This window comes from Ursus maritimus, unplaced genomic scaffold, assembly GCF_017311325.1.
Source record: "Ursus maritimus isolate PB19 unplaced genomic scaffold, ASM1731132v1 scaffold_32, whole genome shotgun sequence".
In the NCBI taxonomy this organism is placed as follows: domain Eukaryota; kingdom Metazoa; phylum Chordata; class Mammalia; order Carnivora; family Ursidae; genus Ursus; species Ursus maritimus.
Genome location: NW_024425786.1, coordinates 30605821 through 30633528, shown reverse-complemented (window position 1 = coordinate 30633528; position 27708 = coordinate 30605821). Strand labels below are relative to the sequence as shown.

The window sequence follows — 27708 nt, the reverse complement described above, 5'->3', positions numbered from 1 at the left end:
CCATCTAGTATTTTCCTGATCAGTTCTGAGGAATAATGCAAATAATGTTCCTCATAACAGACTTTTAAAACAGGGGCACCTGGGAAGATATCTCATCAAAGCCATTTAAAAGAACTCTTAGGAGAGAAAATATTTAAATAGGCAAATCCTCAATTTCTTCATACAGCCTTTTGACCTTTAATGTATTTTTTGAGTGTACCATTCATTTCCCATATAATAAAGTATAAAATTATTTAGATTTTAATTTTAAATTTAATTATATACTTTGTTATTATTCCTTGTTCAGGATCCATCTTAATCTTGATTCTTATTTAAGCTACACCTGAAATTTCTATGCTCCTGTTTATTTTTCTTCTACTCCCAAACTGAATTCTCAATGGGTCCTGTTTAAATGTATTTGTCCTGTTTATCATCTATACCTAGTGACTGTGTCAATTCCCAACAGTGTTAGACTAGTGAGTAAATTAAGACCTGTTTGTCTTTTCATTTCCCCATCAAGAGAAGAAACAAACCTCTCCTGCTACGTCTATTAACATTAGACACTGAAGATACAGTTCATTCAGGGATTAAAAATGAAATGGACTCCTATTTTAACTATGCCAGGAGTTCTACTGACAGATTTCTTGGCTCTTCATAATAATACAAGTGTTTATTCTTCTATTATACATGGAAAACTTGATCTCTGCAAAGATTTCTTCTTTCAGTAATGAAAAAAATATAGGAAACATCCACATGGGACACTAGGCCATGGCCACGTCTGTAACTTTAATTAAAAACCTTTTTTATGTAAAATTAATAGCAATATCATCTCATTCAACTCTAAATGAAACTAGAACTTGAAGATTCCACTGAGTTCTGAATTTGGGGCTCTGAATTTTGACTTTTAAGCTGATCCCCTCAATTAATCTTAATTGTATGTGTCTGGTTGAATCTTCCCAGCAGAGGTTTCCTATTACACACACCCATTACAGTGATACCCACAGGAGCCAACATACACGTACTTTTATTCCCAGCTGTTGCTCAAGTTAATTTGACTCTCCTCCTGAACTCAGTTGAAGTAGATGGCAAATGTGTACAGAATTCTGTTACCTTAGAACATATGCTGATTTTAAACTCCAATTAATGAACATCTGATTCATTAGTACTTTTCCAAAGCAAATTTTAAAAATTCTCTTTAATTCTCTTGTCAGTTGCAAAAGAAAAACATAACTGGAGAAGAGACTAATTATGATGGTAGCAGTGTTCCTTTTAAAATAATTTTATGATGTCTGCTAAATGTTTTTACATTGGTGTATTTAACTAATTAATCCCAATCATCATAAAACTGTTTTAAATCACACCTGTATATAAATGTATAACTATGAACAGAATGATATACCACTAAGATGTTTCCTATTTGAACATGGCTCATCATGTTTACCAACTGGAAATAAGTTGTACTGTACTGTGCCAGGAAGCAAGATCTCTGTTATAACCTGGGTTTGAACTCTCTAATTAGTTTAATGCAGGGAGGGCCTTGGAAACATTACCATCTTGGCCTCAGTTTCATCACTGGTAAAACATGGAGGGTTACACTAAATGGTATTTACTGTTTGCTATATACTGGAAAATCTGATTCTTGTAGAGTAGGGGCTGGCCAACATTCTTTATAAGAAAGTATCAGAAATAAAATATTTTCAGGGGCGCCTGGGTGGCACAGCGGTTAAGCGTCTGCCTTCAGCTCAGGGCGTGATCCCAGCGGTATGGGATTGAGCCCCACATCAGGCTCCTCCGCTGTGAGCCTGCTTCTTCCTCTCCCACTCCCCTGCTTGTGTTCCCTCTCTCGCTGGCTGTCTCTATCTCTGTCAAATAAATAAATAAAATCTTTAAAAAAAAATAAAATAAAATAATAAAATATTTTCAGCTTCATGGGCCTGGTAGTTTCTGTTACAGCTACTCAACTCTGCCACTGTAGAGTAAAAACAGCTACAAATGATAAACAGATGGGCATGACTGTGTTCCAGTAAAACTTTATTTACAAAAACATGCAGTTGGGTGGATTTGGCCCACAGGCCATAGTCTGCCAACCTCTACTGTAGAGAATCAAATCACATTTCCTCTAACTCTGTTCCTTACAAAGTCAACAAATTTGTTGATAGGAATTAATTATGTAACTTTGGGGGAAAAGGATTCCTGTTTTGTTTTCTTATTATTAATAAACCAGGACAGATTATACATAAAACAAAGCCGATTATTCTCCCAAGTCCTCCCTGTTGTCCACACCTCTGCCATTCTAGTCAGTTAGTAGAACACTACCATTATTCTGGTCTCCCAGGCCTTATGAGTCTCTTGACAGAGTCTCTACACATTACCTTCTTATTTCTGTCCTGTCAGCAAATCCCATTCTTTCTCCTGCTAAATGCAACCTCTTCTAAACCTTATGTATCCTCTTTCTAAGCTTCCTAAAACACTGTTTCAGTCATTTTACTTCCTACCTTCAAAACCTTCCTTTCTAAAAAAGTATTTATTATTATTTTTTAAAAAGACTCCGAGAGAGAGAGAGAGAGAGAGAGTACGTGCACGGGGGGGGGGGGCACGGAGCAGAGGGAGAGGGAGAAGCAGACTACCCACTGAGCAGGGAACCTGATGCAGGGCTCGATCCCAGGACCCCAGGATCATGACCTGAGTGGAAGGCAGACACTTAACCAAGAGCCACCCTGGCGCCCCAATATTTATTTATTTAAGAGAGAGAGAGAGTGCATGTAAGCAGGCGGAAGGGTTGAGGGGAGGGAGAGAGAATCTCAAGCAGACTCCACACTGAGCGCAGAGCTCGATGTGGGGCCTGATCCCATGACCCTGACTGATCATGATGACCTGAGCTGAAACCAAGAGTTGGATACTGAATCGACTAAGCCACCAAGCGCCCCTCAAATCTAAGTTCTAATGTACTAGAGTCTCCAAGGACTTCCCTTCTCCCCACCCAACAGGTCTTATTTCTCATAAGACCTCAACAGGTACTCTGCTGTGGCAAGGTGTGCTCTAGTGGGCCCCTGTTAACATACACGTTCATTTCTCTGCCTTTACTACCACAGGCAGTTATCCCCAAACCATTCTTTCTACCCATCCAAACCCTACCATCATTTCAAGGTCCAACTAAAGGATCAATTTTTTAAAAACTATTTAATTTATTTATTTGACAGAGAGAGAGACAGCCAGCGAGAGAGGGAACACAAGCAGGGGGAGTGGGAGAGAAGAAGCAGGCTCATAGCGGAGCAGGGAGCCCGATGCAGGGCTTGATCCCAGGAGGCAGATGCTTAACGACTGAGCCACCCAGGCGCCCCAAGGATCAATTTTTATAAAGCTTTATATGTCAGTCTACAAAGATTCTACACTTCTACTGAACTTAGGGGCAGTAGCATACAGCTTAGTATTTACCTTCCTAGAATTGTTTCTGGCAACCAAACTAGGCAATACATATTCTTCTGTTTTTGCCAATGTCTCATACAATGCTACAAACAAAATAAAATAAGCTTTAAATAAACAAAGGCTGAGACATTAAAGGAAAAGTTGTTATTGTTACAGAATAAAGAGGAATCAATCCATGGTCTAGTATTTTCGCTTCTTCTGAATTCTTCTAGCAGATATCATATATGCTGAATATAACCATTACTGTAACTTAATCTGATTAAGTTTCCCAAACACAAAATATTGCAGCTGTTATTAGAGGTAAGCAGTCTCCTATCTCCTTACCCTTCCCAACAACGCAAATAAATAAATTAGCATACAGGCTTATAGTTAGTCCCTCATGAATGCCTACTATGCTGCTAAGTATTCTTCTAGAACGTAGGGATACAGGAGTGAACAAACTAATGTCCCCATCCTTACAAAGTTTTCAATCTAGTGGGAGGAAAGAGAGCAGAAGCAAATATGATGTCTAGTGGAAGTAGTAATATAAACATAAAGAAGAAACAGGCAGATAAGGGGACGGAGAATGAAAGGGGCCATTTTAGATGTATCTGTATATACTGTCAGAGATATTTATAGATGTAACCAGAGGCCATGACACACAGAATAAAGACTTCTGGATTTATTCTGAAGAAGATGGGAAGCTGTTGAGTGGTTTTGATCAAGGGAGTGACATGGCCCCACTTAAGTTTTAAAGAGATTACTATTCTAGTTACTTTTGGGAAGAATAAAATGTAAAGGGCAAAAGTGAAAACAAGTAGGCCAGTTCAGAGGCTTGTGGATTCACCTTTGTAACCCCAATGCCTAAGACACCATTTGGCATATAAACCGTTAGGTATGTATCACCTAGGATAATATTTATTATCCTGTATCTTTAATAAAATATTAGTAATAGTATACCAAACTCAGGTTTGAATCTCAGCTTAACCACTTTTATGTAAGCCCAAACCTATTACTTGATCTGAGCCTCACTTTCCTCATCAATAAAATGGAGCTACCTACGAGTTATTGTGAGAACTGAATGTGACAGTCTATCTAAAGCATTTGGCATAGTGCTTAACATATAGTAAGGACTTAAAAAAATGACAATTGGTTATTCACTACCTGCCCACCTCTACTTCCAACACTGAGAGTGGACAGCTACAGACTTCATTCAGAAGAAAGCTCATAAAAACAAAGCCATAATATCAGGAAGATCAGGAGCTTAATTATGGACATGTGAAGTCTGAGATGCTATTAGCCATACCAGCAGAGATAGTGATTAGGCAGCTGGATATGAGTCTGGAGTTCAGAGGAGAGGGCGGGGCTGGACATTGTGGATTCTGACCATAGCTGGTATTTAAAGCGATGAGTCTAAAAGAGATCACTGAGGGAATATGTACCGGTAGAAAACAAGACACACAGGAGAGTCCTAGAGTACTGCAACATTCACTCACCAGAGAGATGAGGAGAAGAGTGAGGTGGAACTGAGAAAAACTACCCAGTCACGTGCACAGAAGAGAGTGTGATATCCTAGAACCAAGTGGGAAAACTATTAAGAGTTTAAATCACAAACAAGTCAGACTGAGTAAGATGAAAAGTGAGAAATCATCATTAGATTTAGTGATGTGGTGGACTGGCAGGGGTGAATGCCATATTACAATGTGTTCAAGGAGAGGGGCGCCTGGGTGGCTCAGTCGGTTAAGCATCCGAGTCTTGATTTTGGCTCAGGTCATGATCTCAGGGTCATGGAATCGAGCCCCATGTCGGGCTCTACACTCGGCTAAGAGTCAGCTTGAGATTTTCTCTCTCTCCCCCTCTGCCCTTCCCCGCCTTTAGCTCTAAATGAATAAATAAAATAAAATCTTATAAAGCAAGCAGTGTGTTCAAAGAAAAAATGTCAGAACAGTAAATTCACACAATTCGTTCAATAAATTATGCTGAAAGGCCAGGAGAAAAATGGGGCGGTCTCTGGAAGGGGAAGTGGAATCTAAAGATTCCGTTTTTAAAGATGAAAGAAACAACAGCATAAATGCTGATGGGATGGTTACAGCAGAGGGGTAACTGATGATGCAGTAGAGGAAAGAAGTACTGTAGCATTATTCTTGAGGGGGCGAGAGCAGATGGGATGTGATACTGAGTCAAGGGGATTGCCTTAGGTAGGTGAACAGATACAGTTATCCTTAGTAATGAAAGCAAAGGTGTGCATGCATAGATACAGGGAGGTGAACAGATGTCACGGAAGCAGCTTACGGAAATTCTCTTTCAACTGCCTCAATTTCCTCAGAGAAACTGGGAGAAAGTTCATCAATGGAAAGTACAATGGGCAGAAGGCATTATAATACAGGTTTGAAGAAAAATGACAAAGTATGAAATAGTAATCTACGAAGTGGAAAGAGAATGGCCTAAAAAAATTTAGTGTGACTGATTTCAAGTAAAATCAGTAGGCTGGTTTTCTCCACTCAAGTTTGACCCCACTGATACAGGTAAAGATACAGAGGAAGTAAAGATTTAGGGATAATCAGAATGCTGGTTAGTCAAATAAGTACAATTAAGGGAGAAACCAGTAGAAAAACTGAGGGGGGTGATAATATTGACTGACTATGGAAAGGCAGAGTAAGGAGGGAAATGACTGCATGAGAAGGATGAAGGAGGGTGAACAGGTAAAAGAATCAACAGATTTTTGGTCCTGAAGTGAGGGAGGTAGAAAGAAGAGTTGCATTTGGAGTAGGAAATTATATATAAAACTGTAAGTTGAAATTGTCATTGAAGTTTAAGAATTACTACGTCACAAAACCAGACCCCTGGGATTCTTACCCTTAATAAGAAAGTTCAGTATAGAGGTAAAACAAGAATCCACGTATCAGATCTAAGAGAATTTTAGGCAGATGACTGAATATAGCTAGGAATTCCTCGTCTTTCTCCGTATAATTTATTAGAGAAAGCAAATTCCAACTTTTTTAAAGAAAATGATTCATGTTAAAAAAAATGCAATCTGACTGATAAAATAGTTTTTAAAAAAGACTCAGCTGCTTTATTATTTTCCATGGTGTCCAGCTCGTCCACTTATTTATAGTTCAAAATGTGTTCATGGGTTCTAAAGTCCTACACTACTCTGCTTACACTTACATGTATGAAGTAACTTAAACTAAAGCTAAGTGCCATTCTGTTAAGTTTATCCCTTGATGTCATTATTAATAATTTCTGCATTTCCCAAACACAGAGAAATCATTACATTAAAAAAAATACCAACTTTCACATTTGAAGATTTCAAAGAAAACACATAAATACCCATCTGCATATTCTTCAATTATCTATTTTTCAAATCCACCTACAACTTTATATTCAATCTGTTGAACAGTTACATGCAATTAAAATGGCACTTTTCAGTAGTCAGAAAAAAAAATGAGTCTTGGCTTTCATCCTGCATGCAACATTTATCAAACTCTATTAAATTCATAGTAAGTGTGAATGACAAGAGCAGTTATTTGCTGTACTCACCTCCTTAATAGCATCTTCATTAGGGAGAATGGAACATAAGCATGTGATATAGGCTTGCTGAAAAGATGACACATTTGAAATTTCTTTAGATTCTGCACAGAGTTTTGATAAAGCAGTGGCCTGAGGGATGCAGTTAGATTTCAACAAATGTTTTATTCGCATTTGCAGAAAGGAAGGTCCTTCTTGTGCAATCAATTTATTGACTAGAAAAAAGGAAAAATAAAAGTTTGATAACATATCTCATAACACATCAAGGTTAAGATGAAATTTTGATATCTTTTGTTGTTGGTTTGTTTTTAGTGAATAAAAATTCAGTTGATATAACTTGGGAAGTTTATTCTGATCTCAATACTCATCTAACAGAGCAGAGAGCAAAATAAATTATTGCTAATGATTCCCACATTACTTAGTAGTTTTATTCTGAACACCAAATCTCTTAATAAAACTACTAACATTTTATCAAAATTAATTATTTGACTTTCTCCTAATACGGAAATGAACTGTAAGCATAAATGCAAGAAAAAGAAGTAACCTATGTAATATTAACAACTACCACTTGAACACTTTCATGAGGTACCAAGCTTTGGGCTGAATGTTTCTATATGCCTTTCATTTATTCTTCACACCACCACCAAGGCAAGTATTATTATCCCCACTTTAAGGTTAGGAAAATTAATACTCAGAGAAATTAGGTAACTTGCCAAGGATTCCAAAGCCAGTGGTGTTCCTTCCTCTAAACCAGGCATTTCTCAAAGTGTGTTCCACCGACCAAAAGACCTGAGAGATAGTCCTAGGAAAAAAAAAGGATTCCTTGGTCAAATCTCTGAACAGTCCTGCAATAAAGAAAACTGTTCACTTTTATTTAACCCAATGTCTCCCAAACAGATTTGACCAGAGAACCCTTTTACACATATTATTAGTACAATGTAAAATATTTGTTCCTGGTTCAGTACACACTTTGGAAAACGCTGCTCTGAGCGGTACTAAATATTAAGCATCTGAGCACTGACTTTTACAGTGTTCCAGACAATCCCTCAATTTATGAATAGCAGATACTCAACAAGTATGTGACATCATTACACACCATTATTTAAAGAACAGAGGTGAGAATACTGCATGTCAAGACAAGTCATGAGCAAACTGTTTTAGGTGTTTCATCTAAAACAGTGTTTCTCAAACTTAAAAGTGCCTTCTGAATAACCAGGCATATCTTATTAAAATGCAGATTCTAATTCAGTAGGTCTGGAATGGGACCTTAGATTCTGCTTTTCCTTTCTTTTTCTTTTTTTAAAAAAGATTTTATTTATTCATTTGACAGAGAGAGAGAGACAGCCAGCAAGAGAGGGAACGCAAGCAGGGGGAGTGGGAGAGGAAGAAGCAGGCTCCCAGTGGAGGAGCCTGATGTGGGGCTCGATCCCAGCACCCTGAGCCAAAGGCAGACGCTTAACAACTGAGCCACCCAGGCACCCCTGAGATTCTGCTTTTCTAACAAGCCTCTCAGATGATGCCCAGGCTGCTATGTCTACAGGCCATATATGGAGTAGAAATCATTAATATTAATGACAAACCACTGGCCCAGTATCAAAACTAACTGTACAGTTTTTTATTTTTTCAAATTTTTATTTAAATTCTAGCTAGTTAACATACAGTGCAGTTACTGGTTTCAGGAATAGAATTCAGTGGTTCATCAATTACATGCAACACCCAGTGTTCATCACAAGTGCCCTCCTTAAAACCCATCACCCACCTAGCCCACCCCCCGCCTACATCCCTCCATCAATCCTCATTTTGTTCTCTACTGTTAGGTCTCTTATGGTTTGTTTCCCTCTCTTTTTCCCCCCTCCCCAGATTCATATGTTTTGTTTCTTAAATTCCACACATGAATGAAATCATATGGTATTTGTCTTTCTCCGACTAACTTATTTCACTCAGCATAATACACTCTAGCTCCATCCACGTCGTCGCAAGTGGCAAGATTTCAATCTTTTTGATGGCTGAGTAATACTCCATTGTGTGTGTGTGTGTGTGTGTGTGTGTGTGTGTGTGTGTGACACACGCGCACACACACATCTTTATCCATTCATCAACTGATGGACAACTGGGGTCTTTCCATAGTTTGGGTATTGTGTATAGTTTTTAAAATTCTTTCCAAAAGCAGGTAACACTGTACATGCACATGACACAAAATTCAAAAGGCACAAAAAAGATGTACGGTTAAAGCTGTCTCCTTTCTGCCCTAACTCCAGTACTCTAGTCTCCCTCCCCAAAAAACAATTGTTTCCAATTTGTTATTTATCATTCTAGATATATTCAGAGTACAGAGAACCTATTTCTTTCCCCATGAAAACATATCATATAGTTCATTCTATACAGGTGGAAGGTGCCCATTTCCTGTGGTATTTCAAAAAGGTCTAGATTCTAGAGCTCCAACTCTGCAGATTTTGATTTAGCAGGTGAAGCCTGGACCTGGGATAGGGGGAGAGAGGAGGAAGAGAGGGAAAAACAAAGGAGAGAGAGAGGGAGGGAGAGAAGGTGAGGAGGAAGGGGAAAGGGAGACAGAGAGAATGTGTGTGTTGGTTTTAAATTCCATAGATACTCTAATATGTAGTCAAGGTCAAAAAGTATGGATGGAAAACAGATCACTTCCACTTGGATTTTTCCATTTTAGTCCCACAGGCACTAAATTCCACAAAATGAACTCATAATCATATCTCCCACTCAAATAGCTCCTCATTCCTTACTTCTATTTTCAGTAATGGTATTCTCTCAATCATACAGAAATGAAATTTTGGCATTATTCTTCCTTACCAACTCTGTCCCTCAATTATTATCATATCCTTATTGTATCCTAGCAATTCTTTTTTAAACTCTCCAATCTAATTCTTCCATATATTGCCTGCCACATCTGCCACCCCAATATCCTACTCTGCCTAACATCAGATTCTGCTCTCATTATCTGTCCTACCAGGTTGTAAGCATATTCACAATGTAAGCATATTCACCATGAATACAGGCATGTTATTTATACAACCTACCCTCTTCTAAATTTTCACAGCATTTTACCTCTTTCACTACACTTACTTTTCTCTTTAAGTACAGGAATAAAGGATTAGAGTGTAAAGAGGTTAAGATCTCAGGTTTTGGAATCACCAATGTGAGGCTGAATCAGGACTTTGGCACATACTAAGCTGTGAAACCCTTGGACAAATTAACTGACCTCTGAGCCTCAAGTTTCTTCACCTGTAAAAAAGTTAGTCATATCCACCTCACAGAGCTGAATGGATCATAAATGAAATAGCAGTAATGCAGATAAGATACTTAGCATAGGACCAGGCACAGGGTACATGCTCAGTACTAGCTGCTATTATGTTTCTGTCATCTCCCTTACTACACCATCAGCAATTTGTAAACAAATACCATGTCTTGTTAACTTTCGTATTCTCTAAAGCACTATGCACCATGCCTCACATATTAGAGGAATTTAATAAGACCATGTATTTAGCAACTGAGGGCTTATCGCTCTTCAATCGAAAACGTCTAATATCTCCTCACCTGGGTTCAAATTCTGCCCTCCAATTTTAACTACGTGGCCTTGGGCACGTATAATCTCTTACCTGGTTGATGGACTAAATGAGATATGGAAAGCATTAACATGGTGCTTATCACACAATGAACACTCTAAATTATAGCTATTATTTCTATGAGGTAAAACTACTTTACTCAATATACTACAACCAGTTACAGCACTATATCAACTTTGAACACAGAAACCAATCTTACATTTTATTTATTTATTTTTTAAGATTTATTTATTTAAGAGACAGCGAGAGAGTACACACGGGGGGAGGGGTAGAGGAAGAGCGTCTCAAGCAGACTCCACACTGAGCACAGAACCCAGGACAGGGCTCAATCTCATGACCCTGAGATCACGACCTGAGCTGAAACCAAGAGTCAGTCACTTAACCGACTGTGCCACCAGGTGCCCCTAATCTTGCATTTTAAATTCATTTCAAGTTATGCATCTCAACTTTGTTTCTTATTTATTTTTTGAAAGATTTATTTATTTTAGAGAGAGAGAAAGAACGAGCACAAGTAGAAGGGGCAGAGGAAGAGGGAGAGAACCTCAAGCAGACTCCACCCTGAGCACGAAGTCCAATGTGGGGTTCATCTCACAACCCTGGGATCACAACCTGAGCCAAAACCAAGAGCCAGACACTTAACTGATTGTGCCACCCAGGCACCCCTTAACTTTGTTTTTAAAAAAGGAAATCCAGCCATACATTTCAATTTAAAATGAAAATAAACTGTACACTAACAAGTCTTATTCCCAGTCGTATCCTTTCTGTATTTTTGTCATCTTAGTACAAAATAATTTTTTTAAATTTCCATTTATTTATTTGAGAGAGAGAGTACAAGCGGGAGGGGGAGAAGGAGAGGGAGAGAGAAGCCTAAGCAGACTCCCTGCTGAGTATGGAGCCCTATGCGGGGCTCAATCCCACGACCCCAAGATCTCAAACTGAACCAAAACCAAGAGTCGGATGCTCAACCAACTGTGCCACCCAGGTGCCCCTAGTACAAAATAATTTTTAATCATATATCCTTTCTTCCATCTAGATTAAACAACTGAACTGTTTTGTCGTATTTCTTTACTCAGCTTTTCTTTTCCTGAACCATTTAAAAATAAATTAAAAACATCATGACAGTTTACCTTGTGTATACTTCATCATGCAAAAAATGGTAACATTTAAGGTCATTAAAAACAGCCCCCCCCCTTTTTTAAACAGGAAATCCTGTTTTTGTTTTTACTGGAGGCTCAAGTGGCACATGACAATTCATAAAATGGCTTCAGAGGTATAGGGTAGAAGGGACACAAAAAATAAACTGGGGTGTGAAGGAAAACAATCAGGAGGAAGTATAGGCGCTGGTTCCCTGTCAGCCTGATTTGGGGAAAGTAGTTGGTGACTCTGAACAAGGATGGAATCCTTCCTTCAACCCTTAGTAGGGGAGAGAGGAAAAACAAAAACAAACAAAAAAAACCCCCAAGACTGCAGCTTTGGCCCTCCTGAGTCTCAAGGAAAAAGGGGAAAAGCCATTGTTTTGATGTCATAAGTTATGGGAAAGTAGGAGGAGGAGGGTGCTGGGTAGGGTAGAAGTCAATTGGAAAAACTAGCAGATACCAGATGGTAGCTCTGGGTGTCCTTTGAGTTGGAGCTGGAATCACTCCATTATGGTGGTGGGGGATCCCCACTGCTGACTGTGGGCTGAGGTCTGGTCTGTGGGCTGTCTAGATCCAGGAGGCTATTGCCATCAATGCTGCGAGGAGGGGCAGTTCTGTGAGTCCTGGGGCTCAGGATGGGAATCATCAGTGCAGCAGCCTTAGCTGGGCTTGCTCTTGCCATCCCCACCTTCTGTGGTAGGCCCATGGGGATGTAAAGGCCTTCAGTACCTGGGCTAAAATCTGGGTGGGAGAACCTGTTATTTCTCTGCTGACTATGCCAGGCAAAAGTGCCAAGAACTGTACTTATTACATACTTCAGTAATAAACTTTTTTTTTATGGGATGGGGAGGACACAAAATTCAAGAACTCAAAGCAGGAAAAAGAAAAATCTTTTTTTTTAATAATAATTTTTCATTATGTTATGTTAGTCACCATACAATACACCCTTAGTTTTTGATGTAGTGTTCCATGATTCACTGGAAAAATAAAAAATCTTTTATTCATTCATTCATTCATTCATTCCGGTGAGGGAGGCAGGGCAGGAGGGAGAGAGAGAATGCGGGGCAGGGGGGGGGGCAAAGAGAAGGAGAGAGAACCTCAAGCAGACTCCACTCTGAGCATGGAGCCCAATGCAGGGCTCGAACCCACCACTGTGAGATAATGATCTGAGCCAAAACCAAGAGTTGGAAGCTTAACCAACTGCACCACCCAGGCACCTCAGGAGAAATACAAATCTTTTTTTTAATCCAAAAAAAATAAATAAATAAACAAAAGCATTTACTGAGTTCCTTGGAGGCTAAAAAATGTGTACTTTTATGCTTCTGATTAGTATATCATTGAAGACAGGACAATCAATGAGATGACAGTCACTGCTTTCTAGTTTCGAATATATGTTACTACCTGGGCTACAAGGGCAGTGGAGCCATAAAGGAATCTTCCTAATCTCCTAACCAGACATTAGGGTGAGGGCCAACTGAGAAAGCAGGCAGACTATACAGGCTGTCCTCCACATATATGGCAGTTCACAGAGTAATTCCTTAGATATGTAGGTGTTCTGTACCCATTCAGAGTCTTGTAGATAGTGGGTACTTAATTATAATCTTTACTGAATAGACAGGATATCACAAGACATTAGGAGAACAGTGCTTCTCCCCATTTCTTGATTTTTTTCTATATGAAAAGAAATTAAGTACTGTTAATTCCTGAGGTGGGGTGATGTACTGGATTAGTACATCAAGAAAAAATAAAGTGCGGACATTTAACGCCAATCCACCTTTCCCCTCTTGGGCTTAGGCCTGCCTATAGAGAATAAGAGAGTAAGTATTCTTCTTGGCCCTAGTCAAGCCCCATCTGGACTGAGATCTGCCTAATTCTGGGATTCTTCTGAAACTATTAGGCTCTGTCCTCTAAGCAACTTTTATTAATAAGAAAAGTGATATTTTAGGCTCCATATGCCTATATCTACAAAGGGATGACATGTACTGGGAACCTCAACAGAAAACAATAAAACCAACCTTCTTCTATTTAACAGCTCTTTCTCTTATTCTTTTCTCCCCCTCACCAGTGTGACTAATAAGCAGAATTGGCAGAGAAAAGGAACCAAGAGGAAACTCTAAGTACCTTTATTGCCAGTCTTCTCACTATACAGAAAAACCAAACAGCGTGTATGTAGTAGGTTATCAAACTTGAGGAATGAATAATCTAACTGGAATATTTTAAGGGATCAATATTCAAATGGTCTGCTTAAGACCTAAACTAAAGACATACCAAAAGTATAAAAACTCTTCTGAACCTCATTTTTATTCCAGAAACATACTTAACAGAATGTGATCCTTTTAATTTTCTACTTAAAGCAAATGAAATCACAACTGGTGGTATCAAATGAGATAATTTTTTGTGCCTAAAATGTAAATATCAATTTAAATCCACAAATCTTCTGGTATTAAACTGATAATTTTGCAAATAAAAATTTTCATTCTTTGCATTTCTCTACAAAATGCTAAATTCCAATACTTCATAAGTTTAAAATAAAAAAGCAATTTTTTTCATGGTCCTTAGTTGTAGTAACCAGTGAACGACATATGAGGAAAGCTCTACCACATACCGAACACTAGAAAAAGATTATTTATTTGCATCTCAGGAACTTTATATGACCACTGTTACTCAATGCAACATTTTTAAGTAAGTGCAAGGAATATTTAAAACACTACCTAAAAATGCAGAATACTTAGGCAAAACATTAAATGCTAATGGTTAGTTTTTACTATTCAAAGAAGAATAGACTGGGTATAGATACACAGGTGATATTCACAAAATTTTAACTCATTAATGAATTCTAATTCTCTTAGATCTAAATCTGCCTTCAATATAGTTAGTAAAGTTTTAAGGCTTACCTTCTTCTGTTTCTACTGGCTGTTGAGACAGAATTTTAAGAAGAACTGGGTTTTTCCACACCCCTTCCTTCGTAACATGAACCAATATTTGTAGGTTATTATTCCCAAATTCCAATAATGCATCATGTGACTCCTAAAGCAAAAACAGCACATCCAGAAAACAGGCTAATAAGCAATATAAAAAATAGTTTTGCCTTTTAAATGTATCTGAACATCTACAAAAGGAACTATCATCTTGCATTTCCTAAAAAGAAATAGGCAGAGGGAAAAAAAACTATCCTCAAAGCTTTGTGAACTGTTACTATCTTCTTTAAAAAATGAAACAATGTTGTTTTCACTAAATTAAAGGGCACCTTTAAAATGTCTTCCTAAATTCTCTTAGGTAAAATTTATCACCACAATTCAATTTACAACCTCATATTACTAAATTATTTTAAGGCCATTGTACAGCTTTCTTTTAAAGGATTCTACAGTTCTCATCTATTCTTTCTAATAGAAATATTACTTAATGAGGCCAGCTGATGCATTTTTTCATTGTTTGAATTCTTCTATCAAATTACTTTTTAAATGAAAAGTGGTTCTATATAAAATGTCATGGAAAGCCTTGGTTATTAGCTATCATTCTCTCTCTTCAGAAAACAAAATGTAACTGCCAATAGTTTGTTCTTTAAAATATTTATGTACACAAAGGGTCAGGAGAAAGGGGTCAGAAATTTAACTTGACATGAATGATTAAGTATATGTCTCCACTGTCCTGTATTACTAATGAGGATTATTGGTTGTTCCCATATTCTGAAATTTTAATGTTTTCTCTTATTTTAGAATGCTGAAATTCTCAAGAAATATAAGCTTCCATTTATAGCAATATTCTTTGGAAAATATATGTTAATGATGTTCACAGACCTAAGAATATAATTTTATATTTCACTTAAGTGAAATATAAGAAATAAAATTCATTTTCCCCTTAATTTTAATGTCAAAGTTGTAGGTTTTTAACACATGCACTCCCAATATGCTGAGTTACCTTCTGCAGAGAAAGGATTTAGAATTTAGATTTGACAAAGAAAGTGGCATTCCAATTTCCAAAACTTAGACATACATCTGTGATAAAATTAGGTTTAAAAAAGTTGTAAAAAAACAGGATCTCATTTTTGTTATTAGAAAATACACTTCAGGGCATATTTTCAGATCCACAGGCAAAAGATCTGGAAGGGTTATACAAACTGAAAACAGTGAATGAGTGTTCTCTCTGGGGCCTGCTCCGATAAAACTATTCTCTTACCATAACTTTCCTCAAAACTATCTGCTGCCTTGTCCATTTATCACTAAAATAAGAAAACTTCAGAGTTTTACCTTTTAGATTTCAACAGGGACCATGTCTTACATTTATTTGTACCTCTACTGCATTTATTTTATTGAACACATATTCAAAAGTATATCCTGTATGATAAATAGTGGGAAAAGTTACACAGGTAAAGGGAAAAGGCAAATATTTTATGCAGGCATACAATCTAAGAAATAATAAAGAAATAAGACAGTATTCTCTCTACAAAGAATACTATTATAAATAATAGTAACAACCCAAACAAGGATTATGAGATTTACCCTTGTAGACTGTTGTATGCCAGGACAAAACCACTGGCAGGCCTCAAAACACAGTGTGACAATATCAGTGTGTTATTTATGAAAGATGATTTTAGCAGCTGTATGTATATGTGAGGAATTAGGATCACATTACAGGGATTAAAAAAGGCCAAGGACACGACCAAAAAAAATTCTCTTTTCCCCAAAAAGAAAAAGATTAACATTATCATCATTTCATTTTGGGTTATATATCCCAGAGGAAAGAAATTTCCAGATAATGAAGTATGTCTGTTAATATGCAAATCATTACTTGTGCCTACATCAAACAGGTCCAGACTACTATAGAGTTTGCGTCCTCGAAGAGCAGCTGGCAAAAAGCTAGCTCTGGGTATAAATCTGCGTGTAACTTTAGGCAAGCTAATTAACATTCTCTATGCCTGTCTCCCTGTTTGTAAATGGAGATTCAAATGATCCCTACATTATAAGGTTTGTAATTAGATTACAAGACACAAAAAACATAAAAGAGTAGAGCAGTACTTAGTATACGGTGATAACGAATGACAGTGATAACAAACGACAGCTATTACTATTGTGTCTATTTTTTAAAACTGTTTTTCTATCTCTGTCCATAACTCACAAATTTGCCACCTGTTGTATTTTCCTCCTATCCTACTCTATCCTCCAGAACTTGCTACTTTCTGATGTGCTCACCTGATAATCAAGCCAATATGAGAGCCAATGTAGCTCTCCTGTAAGTAAAATAAATGAACAGAATCTATGATGACTATTTTGGTTGTCTGAGAGACTTATGCTAGACACAATCCCTGAAGTGTTAGGGTGAAAATTAACAGATAAGTGTACTTAGAATGATCCAAATACTGCTACCTTATAATCACATACAACTTTACATTTTTAATAGCTTTATTCTGTATAAAACTTTGTTTTTGTTTTTAAACTTTGTTTTTGAGTAATGAAAACTTGTACTGATTCCTAAGCTATATAAAGGCTAACAAAACCACGAAAGACAAAAACAATTTTTAACACACCACTTCATTTGGAAGACCTCTTTCTCAAAATTTCATAAACTTAATAACAATATACAATATACTTGTTTTTCTTTCAAGTTTTCCACTTTAGTTTGCTGGGAGAAATTAACTAGGTGTCTTGGATTTCTAAACAGAGACCTTTTTTCAAACTAAATCAACTCACCTGTAGAGACTGAAGGAAGAGTACCCAGACTTCACATGGCAGTTCACTTTCAGACACTGAAAGCAGTAATTCAAAACAACTCCTATAATGTAAAATAATGAAGTCAGTATGTAACTGTGGTTATAAGCATAATCAAATACAGTATGACAATGATACTGAATACACATTTTACATTTGTTTAGACTATTTAAAATTTGTTTCTTACTCTTTAAAATTTTCTTCAACATAGTTATATTGGCTTTTCAACTTTAAAAAAGAGAAAAAAGAAAAACCAGGAGGCTTTATAATTACACTGTGGCTTTAAAACATTTGGTTATGATACATTCCTTTTAGAAACCATATCCCAAGCAGTTTTATTTAGTTTATTAGGGTTATAGGAGGGTACCCAAACAGGAACCTTTCTGATTCCACAAGACAAAAACAGGAGCTCATGCTATTGTCAATTCAGCTGATAAAAAGATAAATATATGTAACAGGTCATCTATGTAGGTTCTTGTCACTTGCAGAGGAACAGACTGGCAAGGCCATTTCTTTACCTCTAACATATCAAGACCACCCCGACTAGAAGTTATCCTCCCAAACAATCTGTAAGGTAAACCAATCTAAAAACTGAGTAGCTGTTGTACCTTTTCAATTTGCAGATGAAAATTACATTAAAGGTATAATTTTATCTGCTACCAGGCAGCCAAATATTAAAACAGCAGCTAAATTATCATGGACTCAGGGTGGTAATCTTCTATATACCCTGATATTTTCTCCTAGTAAAATTATTCTTAGCTCAAATAATATAATTCAACTGCAGAATTTCATAGTGTTTCCCCTCAGAGTGATCCTCAAAGACCACTACAGTTTTCAGATACTCTTGTTACTTACATTGATCTATACCTAAGGACAGAAAGAAAATAGATAATTCTTGAATACTAAGCCTGAGTAAGAAGAAACTCTGGAGGCAATCAGAGATTATGTTCATTATGTTGTTTGGCTGGAGCTTCACTTGTACTTAATCTCCTGGGAACCAGAGTATGAAGACTCAGGGCAAAAGAAGTTTCATTCAAAGGTATGACTTTAATGGTGCTCTGAATAATGTGATGTCATAGTAAAGAGAAGTCAGGCAAACATTACAACCTAAGGTATTCAATTTTAACAGTGACTTAAGTACTTAAACTTACAGTACTAATCTGCCAAGCACTAAGAGGACATCTTCACATTCAGTAGTTAAATATGGGCGTGCACTGGCAAAGCTTTGGATGGCAAGTCGATATACCTCCAGAAGATACACCATATGTTCTGAGGCATTCTTGTTGCTTGCATATTGCAATAAGGTCTAAAAAAATAAAATTAAAGTATTAATTAAACTGTAAAAACAATTAAACAGACTGTCTTTGTTCTCAAATGCACAGTCGGTCCCTCCCCTTTTTTCTAATAAATGCATACACCTTTTATTTGCCTTTTTAGGCTCTGGTTTGTTTAGAGGATTCTATTTTCATCACTTAATGAATTGATTCTGCTGAGTTAAAGAAAGGCCAGAACTGCTCTTCTGACATGAGAATAAATCTAAGAGTAAAACCATAAAATGTGTATAGCTGTTCTCACTAGAGGTCTGGGGTTTTGATCTCTGAAATTCAATAATGAGTTTCATCAATACATTAAATTGAGCCCCAACCATGTGCCAAGCACTGGGTATCCAAGAATAAGACTATGATCCTTGTATTCTACAAAAAGAGACTTATTCCTGAATATGACCCTTAGCTCTGTAACTCCATAAAATCCATTTTTTCCCCTGCATACACAGAACTGATTAGGTTTGATTTACACTAACCAATATATGAAACAATGATGTTATATGTGTATTTTTAACTAAGTTTCTTTTTAAAAATTAACATATGGGCCAAATGCCAATTTTATAATAGGGGATTATATTATTATTTTATAATAGCTTTATAACAGGGGATAGTCATATTACTACCCAGAGTACCCCATTATCCATATTGTGGTTATCTAAGACAGTATCTGGTGAGTATGGAATCTAGAACAAAGGAAAATGGAATACAATCAAGCCTGATAAAACTACATGTGTCCAACACAAAGAATTTGTTCAAATGATGGTGGAAAGCTGGCTTATGTTCTCTCTAGACAATGCTAGAAAACCACTACTAAATTCTTGTTTGGGGATTCTGTAGGTTCCACAGAGTTGTACTCTCTTCTATTAATATATATCTTCCTTATAACAAGTGATTAGGTTTTGCTTATGGTCAACTGATATATCTAGTTAGGTTACCACTTGAATTATGCACAGGCAGGATGCAACTTTTTCCTCTAGAACACACATTCTGACTGGGCTAGTCCTAACTCTAATTGGGACTCCTTCTATAGGAAAGTCTTATTTTCAGAGGGTACCTTTATCTTGAGTGAATTACATGTGATTTGAATTCATTACCAACCCCCCACCCCGGGGATAATTTCTTCAAAAGGTCCTAACTTCTTGTCTTTAATTTTTCTGCCTGAAGAACTATAAATAGCTGTGGCAGCATTACAGGATTCCACTGCATTTTCTGCAGCTTTAGTTTCCAAACTAACAGTTCCTGTATCAGTTCTGATAATTAAGAATAGTCTTGACTACTTAAAAAAAAAAAAAGAACCTTAAAGGAAATACATGATCAACAATTACACCACATACAGTAAAAACTCTTAGCTAACACACTGGATTATCTGGTCTTTGCATACCTGAATGATCAAGCCATTTATTTTGTATATCAATTCAATTAAGTATCTTACTGCCGTACCACACCAGAGATGTGAACTCCTTCTATATTTTCAGAAGAGCATTATGTCCTCATTTAATCAAACCCCAAATTATAATAAAAAAAACTTAGTAAGAGAGGATCATTAAACTCACCCTGTAACAATCCTTTTTGCAGCTAAATGAGTACAGAGAAGGAATACAGAATATGTGCTTATCTGTTATATAAATAAGAGTTTGCACAATCTCTCTTAAGAAATTTATTAAAATCTTTGTTAGAAACAAAGTCTGTTTCAGGTCAGCAAATTACTTATTGTCTCCACTGGTTAATCTAAAACCAGAGAACTTCACAAATTTATACTCAATACCAGATTTTATACTCCCTGACGTCAGATATTATGCGTTATCAATCTTTACAAGCCTAACAATTCTCCATCCAAATCCACCACCACAGAACATTCTCAAGTCTCACTAAATGTTTGCTGATCCATTCACCATTTTATTCACTGGATGAATATTTACAGAGAGTCTACTCTAACCTACACTGCTACCTGCTGGGGAAAAAGACATGGGGGGTCTATTTTCATGGAGCTTTCAGAATGAGTCAACACAGTCTGACAGTTGAAACCACACATGAAAATTTATCAACTGCTGCCTGAAGTATACAAAGAGAAGGGCACAGTGCATACAGATGAGGTGGGTCTTTCCAGCTACTTTCCCACTCAGAATGCTCCTGATATCAATCTAGTATCTTCTGACACAGACATTCCATTAAGACTTCTACAAGTTACACAATTTCAAAGGTTCAATACCACAGGGGTATTTATGTTTACAGCTTGCCCTATACTGATTTATATATTTTTATATTCCTGAATATTTTCACCTTCATGTGTTAGTCCAATTTAATAGGTCTCCTTTAACATATCCATTATGACATACTCTGAGCACTTGAAGAATCACTGGAACAATCTTCCACACTATCGCCTTTTTTAAAAAATTCAAGATTAAGTTAAATGAATTACAGCCATCCAAATAACATTCCACCAGAAGCAGTAAAGAAAAATAGAGGTCTTATTCCTCCTCAGAAATTTAAATTTTAGACACCAACAAAACTGAAAAGAGAAAGGGAAGATAAATAATAAATATGACTCTGGGGCACTTGGATGGCTCAGTTGGTTAAGCATCTGCCTTTGGCTCGGGTCATGATCTCAGGGTCCCAGGATTGAGCCTCGCATCAGGCTCCCTGTTCAGCAGGGAGTCTGCTTCTCCCTCTCCCTCTGCCCCTCCCCCCTGCTTCTACTCTCTCTCTCTCTCAAATAAATAATCTAAAAAAATAAATAAATATGACTCCCTCAAGTTCATTAGGATTCTACAAGAGACTAAATTAATGGCTCCTCTCTTTGTTTCAGTTAACTCATTTATTCCAGAAAGGCCTACTCTGTGGCAATACTATGCTGAGTACTCGCCCTTTTAGATCAAGGTATACTGAGAGGTCAAATACGTTTATGTCTCTACAGATACCATCTTCATTAATTTTAAACATTTTTACTGGGGTGCTCTCATTCATATTCCAGGCAGATTACCTCAAGTCTTTGTTATATACCTCAACTGCCTATTAGACATTTCCATCTGAATGTCCTTAATTCTCAAACTCAACATGTGCAAAACAAACATCTTCCCCAGCAAATACGCTCTTCCTCCTATGTTCCATCTGCCTCTTTTTTCAGGAGCGAGAGCTAAATAAAAAAAATATATATCTTTGACATCACTGCCCCAAAGTTTGTTGATTTAACCTCAGAAATACCTTTGTTTCCTACCCCTATACTGTATTTCTGTAGTCAGTGACCGTGACCAGGCCCCCAACATAGTTTACTATGGACTCACCTGGACTTCTACAATGGTTTACTTCTCTAGGCTGAATACCCTCCAGTTCTGTATATGTGTGTGTGTGTTTTAAAGATTTTATTTATTTATTTGAGAGAGTGAGTGAGCTAGAGAGCACGAGCAGCAGAAGGAGGAGCAGAGAGAGAAGGAGAAGCAGACTCCCTGCTGAGCAGGGAGCCCAACATAAGGCTTGTGGGGCTCAGTCCCAGGACTCCAGGATCATGACCTGAGCCAAAGGCAGAGCTCAACCAACTGAGCCACCCAGGCACCCCTCTGTATATGTGTTATAATCACAACATATTTGTACATTGAAAAAAAAAAAAGTAATGCACAGGAAAAAAACCTAGAAGGAACTCAACTAAAATGCTAATATAGTTAGCACTGGAATAGTAATAGCGTATGAACAATTTTGTGTTGTCTTTATATTTTTCTAAACTTCCCAAATTTTAATGAACATTACTAGGTTTACGATTAGGAGGAAAAAATATCTCCCCTCATCCGAATTCTTTTTTTTTTTTTTAAGATTTTATTTATTTATTTGAGAGACAGAGTGAGTACAAGTGGGGGAGCAGCAGAGGGAGAGGGAAAAGCAGACTCCCCACTGAGCAGGGAGCCCAATGCAGGGCTCCGATCCCAGGAATCTGGGATGATGACTTGAGCCAAAGGCAGATGCTTAACCGACTAGTCACTCAGGTGCCCCTCCCCTTGTCCAAATTCTATCTATATTCCTCACTACATGGTTTCAAAGTGATGGGCGGCATGCTATTTTCCAAAACCATCAAAGAGGGAGCATTTCTTTTTTCTTAAGTTTATATATTTATTCACAGTAACCTTTATACCCAACATGCTCAAACTCACGACCCTAAGATCAAGAGTCACATGCTCTTCCAACTGAGCCAGCCAGGAGCCCCAAAGAGGGAGCATTTTACAGAACGGTCATATTTTATGTTGAGATGTATCGCAATTTAAAACTCAAATGGTGGGGTGCCTAGGTGGCTCAATCAGTTAAGCGAAGTATCCAACTCTTGATTTCAGCTCAGGTTGTGATCTCAAGGTCTTGGGATTGAGCCCTGGGTAGGGCTCCACACTTAGCAGGGAGTCTGTCTGAGATTCTCTCCCTCTCCCTCTGCTCCTCCCCCTGCTCTCACACGTGTGTGCATGCTCTCTCTCAAATAAATAAATCTTTTAAAAACTGCCATTAAAAAATAATAAGTAAAACTCAAATGGTTCAAGACTAATATTCCCAATTGAATACGCATAGTATTTTTGAGCACACAGTATAAGCTAGGCATTCTCCTAGGAGCTTTACATGCTACTAACACAATTTACAATAACCCTGTGAACTAGGTGATTTATCACCAGCCCATTTTAAAAATGAGGAAACAAAGGGGACCCTGGTTGGCTCAGTTGGTAGAACATGCAAGTCTTGATCTAGGGGTTGTAAGTTCAAGCCCCATGGTGGGTGCAGACATTACTTAAAATAAAATCTTTTCTTTTTTTTTTTTTTTTGTAAAGAAAAAACAAAGACACAGAGAGCTTAAGTTATTTGCAAAGTCACCCAGAATAAGTAACTGCTGGATTCAGGATTTAAATTTGAATTCAGGGTCATGTGGCTCCAGAACCCACATTTCATCGCTTTACTTCAGGTCTTCACAGCATGCACAATTCTACAACTATTTCAAGTGCGCTTTTAAATTCTGCTTTTTTCCCCTATGCATTATCTTTAATATTTTGCAGCAAGTAGTACCATTAAAGTGACTGCTTCTGGGAAGGTTTTGCGGCAATGGTGCTGACTGACACCCCACATACCGGTGGTTCACAAAGAAATGAAAAAAGGTATCTGGTATTTATCGTTAAAGCTACATGTCCTACGGCAAAAGGAAATTATGTAACTTTCAATAATAGAAGAAGATTTGCATTATTTCAAATTTTGCACATAAAGTGAGAAATCTTATTGATTTTAATTTCTCCACACATCAAAATTACCAGAATTAAATGAATTTGAGTAAAATGTGACTGCACCATGACAAACAGGCTTCCAGCAAGACTAAGTTCGTTTTCTGAAGTATGGGTCAAGTTTGAAAAAGCAAAAGTAAGAGGAACAGGAGGACTCCAAATAGACAGCAACGTTGAACAAAGTCAGTAATGACTAAAACAAATGGGGTCATATGGTGACAAGACTTAACATCACTTGGTGAGTAAACACTGGAGGTTTCCCATGAAGAGACTAAGCTGGGTGTGAAATGAAATGGAAGGGGAGGAATAAGGCTGGCTGCTCACACAAAGGTGGGTAAAGTCAACTAAAACCTTTAAGTCTTTCACATATGTTACTATTGGGCCCCACCTCACCCTTTTCATACTGGTTATAGTTGGTTTTTCAAACCCAGAAATATGACTTATTACTCTATCATATCTACCTAATTCATCCATCCTGATTAAATTTCACTGGATTCAGTCCATCATTCCTGCCTACCAAGATTATTTTTAGAGACTAATTCTGCCATAAGATTTAACTATACTTTCTTGCATCATTTCATTTTGAATTCTAATAGAATACCTTTTATTGTTTTTGTCATAAAACTAGTATCACTTACTGTTTAAAAAATAGAAAGATGGAGAAGTAGAAATAAAAATATCAAGAATCCATACTACCACCCAGGTAACAGACCACTGTTAACAAGTAATATTAAGTTTGAGAGGTTTTTATAATGCCTAAATAGAAGCATTTTAGTGGAATTATACTACACACTGTTTTGTAAAATTTTCTCCCACATCAGTATGTTATAGCTGCACAGCCTTGGGTGTGTACCACAATTACCGAATTCTCTGTTTCTGGACATTATGGCTTTAACTTTGCATTATTATAATGTTGAAAGCACTGCTTTAACTTCTTCCATGTATCCATGACAATTTTCTCAGGATAATATCCTATAAATGGAATTGCTGGGTCAAAGGATGCATTATTTTTAATGCTTCACATAGTGCCAAATTCTGCTCCACAAAATTTGTTCCAATTTACATTTCTATTATTAGTGTTAAGACAGTGACAGATTGGAAGCTGTTAAAATTACTGTATATTACAATCTAAATACAACTTTTGAGTGTTAACCGGATAGGGCAAATACAATTACTGTGTTTACTCAATTTACAATCCTTTCATTACTGGTGAAGTTGAATACAATTTTCATGTATTTTTTTTAAAGAGATCATCTTAAAAATTACCATAGCATCTCTAAGGTATCTTCATCTGAGTTATCAAGAACAGTAAAGAAGAGAGCTTGGATGAGGATAGCTCCAACAGATAACTTTAATCTTCAAAAAAAATCAGAGAAGGAAACACTCTCTAAATCATTCTATGAGACCAACATTATTCTGATACCAAAGCTAAACAAAGACTACAAGAAAACTATGTATCAATATCCCTTATAAGCACTGATTTTTAAAAAAATCAACAAAATACTAGTAAACTAATATCAATGGCATGTTAAAATGGATTAGGTACCATGACCAAGTGGGATTTATTCCTGGAATGCAAGGATGGTTCAGCATATGACAATCAATGCAATAACTGCATTAACAGAATAAAGGGAAAAACTCTTACAAGATCACTTCAACTAACGCAGAAAGGACATTTGAAAAATTCAATTTTTCAAGATAAAAAACAGTCAACAAACAAGGAATAGAAGAAAACTATCTCAATGTAATATAGATCCACAGATGAAAAACCCACAGCTAACACTATACTCAATGGTGAGACTGTAAGCCTTTCCTTGAAGATCAGGAAAAAAGGGACACGCAAGTGACTCAGTTGGTTAAGCATCTGCCTTCAGCTCAGGTCATGATCCCAGGGTCCTGGGATTGAGTCCCACACTGGGCTCCTTGCTCAGTGGGAAGCCTGGTTCTCCCTCCCCCTGCCACTCCCCCTGCTTGTATTCTCTCTCTCTGGCAAATAAATAAATAAAATCTTTAAAAAACAAAATGCCCACTTTCACCACTTCTATTCAACACAGTACTGGAAGTTCCAGTGAGAGCAATTAGGCAAGAAAAAGAAATAAAAGGCACCCAAATTTGAGAGAAAGTAGAAGTACCACTGTTTGTAAATAACGTGATATGCTGTATATGTAGAAAATGATAAAGATTCCACATTAAAAATAAACAATGAGAATAAACAAATTCAGCAAACTTGCAGGATACAAAATTAACACACAAAAATCAGCTGATTTTTATACACTAACAATGAATAATCTGAAAAGGAAGTTCACTATTCCATTTATAGTAACATCAAAAATATAGTTAGGAATAAACTTAACCAAAGAGACTTGCACAATGAAAACTACAAAACTTTGCTGAAAGAAATGAAAGAAGACACAAATAAGTGGAAAGATATGACACAGAAATGTCCACAGACTGAAAGACTTACTATTGTTAAGATTCCAATGCTACCCAAAGCAATCTACAGATTCAATGCAATCCCTGTCAAAATCTCAATTACTGTTTTTTGCAGAAACAGAAAAATCCATCCTGGGGTGCCTGGGTGGCTCGGTTGTAAAGCATCTGCCTTTGGCTCAGGGAGTGATCCCAGGGTCCTGGAATCAAGCCCCGCCTCGGGTTCCCTGCTCTGCTGGGAGCCTGCTTCTTCCTCTCCCATTCCCCCTGCTTGTGTTCCCTCTCTCGCTGGCTCTCCCTCCGTCAAATGAATAAACAAAATCTTAAAAAAAGAGAGAGAGAAAAATCCATCCTAACAGTGTTATGGAATCTCAAGGGACCCTGAATTGCCAAAACAATCTTGAAAAGAAGAACAAAGTTATAGATCTCACTATTTCCTGATTTCAAAATTTACTACAATGCCACAGTAATCGAAGCAGTGTATACTGGCATGAAGACAGACATAAAAACCAATGGAATACAGAACCCAGAAATAAACCCTTACATGTATAATCAATGAGTTTTCACAAGGGTGCCAAGACCATTCAATGAGAGAAAGGGTAATCTTCTCCATAAACAGTGCTAAGAAAATTAGGTATCCATATGCAAAAGAATTAATTAGACTCTTACCCTATACCATACACAAAAATTAACTCAATACAGATCTAAGAGCTAAAAAATCTTAGAGGAAAACATAGGGGAAAAGCTTCATAACATTGGATTTGACAATGATTTCTTGAGTAAGATACAAAAAGCATGGGTGACAAAAGTAAGAACAAATCAAAACTTAAAACTTTTATACACCAAAGGACACTATCAACATGCTAAAAAGGCAACCCAAAAACAGGAGAAAATATTTGCACACCATGTATTTGTTAAGGGATTGAGATCCAGAATACATAAAGAAGAACTGAATTGAACAATAAAAAACAACCCAAATAAAAGTGGGGAAAGGATCTGAATAGGCATTTCTCCAAAGATGATACACAAATAGCTAAAAAAGCACATAAAAACATGCTTAACATCACTAACTAAGAAATGCAAATGCACGCCTGGGTGGCTCAGTCAGTTGAGTGCCTCATGATTTCAGCTCAGGTCATGATCTCACGGGTCATGAGATTGAGCCCTGCACTGGGCTTCACACTCAGCGGGGCAGTCAGCCTGAGATTCTCCTCCCTCTCTCTCTGCCCCTCCCCTCCTCATGCATGCCCGGTGAGCTCTCTAAAATAAATAAATAAACCTTTTCTTATATTTTTAAAAGAAGAAATACAAATCAGGGACACCTGGCCAGCTCAGTTGGTTAAGCGTCCCAACTCTTGGTTTCGGCCCAG

The 27708-nt window shown here is 37.2% G+C and overlaps 1 protein-coding gene across 1 annotated transcript in view; it reads right to left on the bottom strand.

Annotated features, from left to right (window-relative positions):
* RLF (RLF zinc finger) overlaps window positions 1-27708 on the bottom strand; it is an 84509-nt gene that overhangs the window by 35792 nt on the left and 21009 nt on the right. The window contains exons 2-5 of the mRNA XM_008711994.2: window positions 18498-18652; window positions 17329-17410; window positions 14536-14668; window positions 6925-7127 (exon numbers count right to left, since the gene is read on the bottom strand). Coding sequence (XP_008710216.2) covers window positions 6925-7127; window positions 14536-14668; window positions 17329-17410; window positions 18498-18652 — 573 coding nt within the window. The remainder of the gene's footprint in view (window positions 1-6924; window positions 7128-14535; window positions 14669-17328; window positions 17411-18497; window positions 18653-27708) is intronic.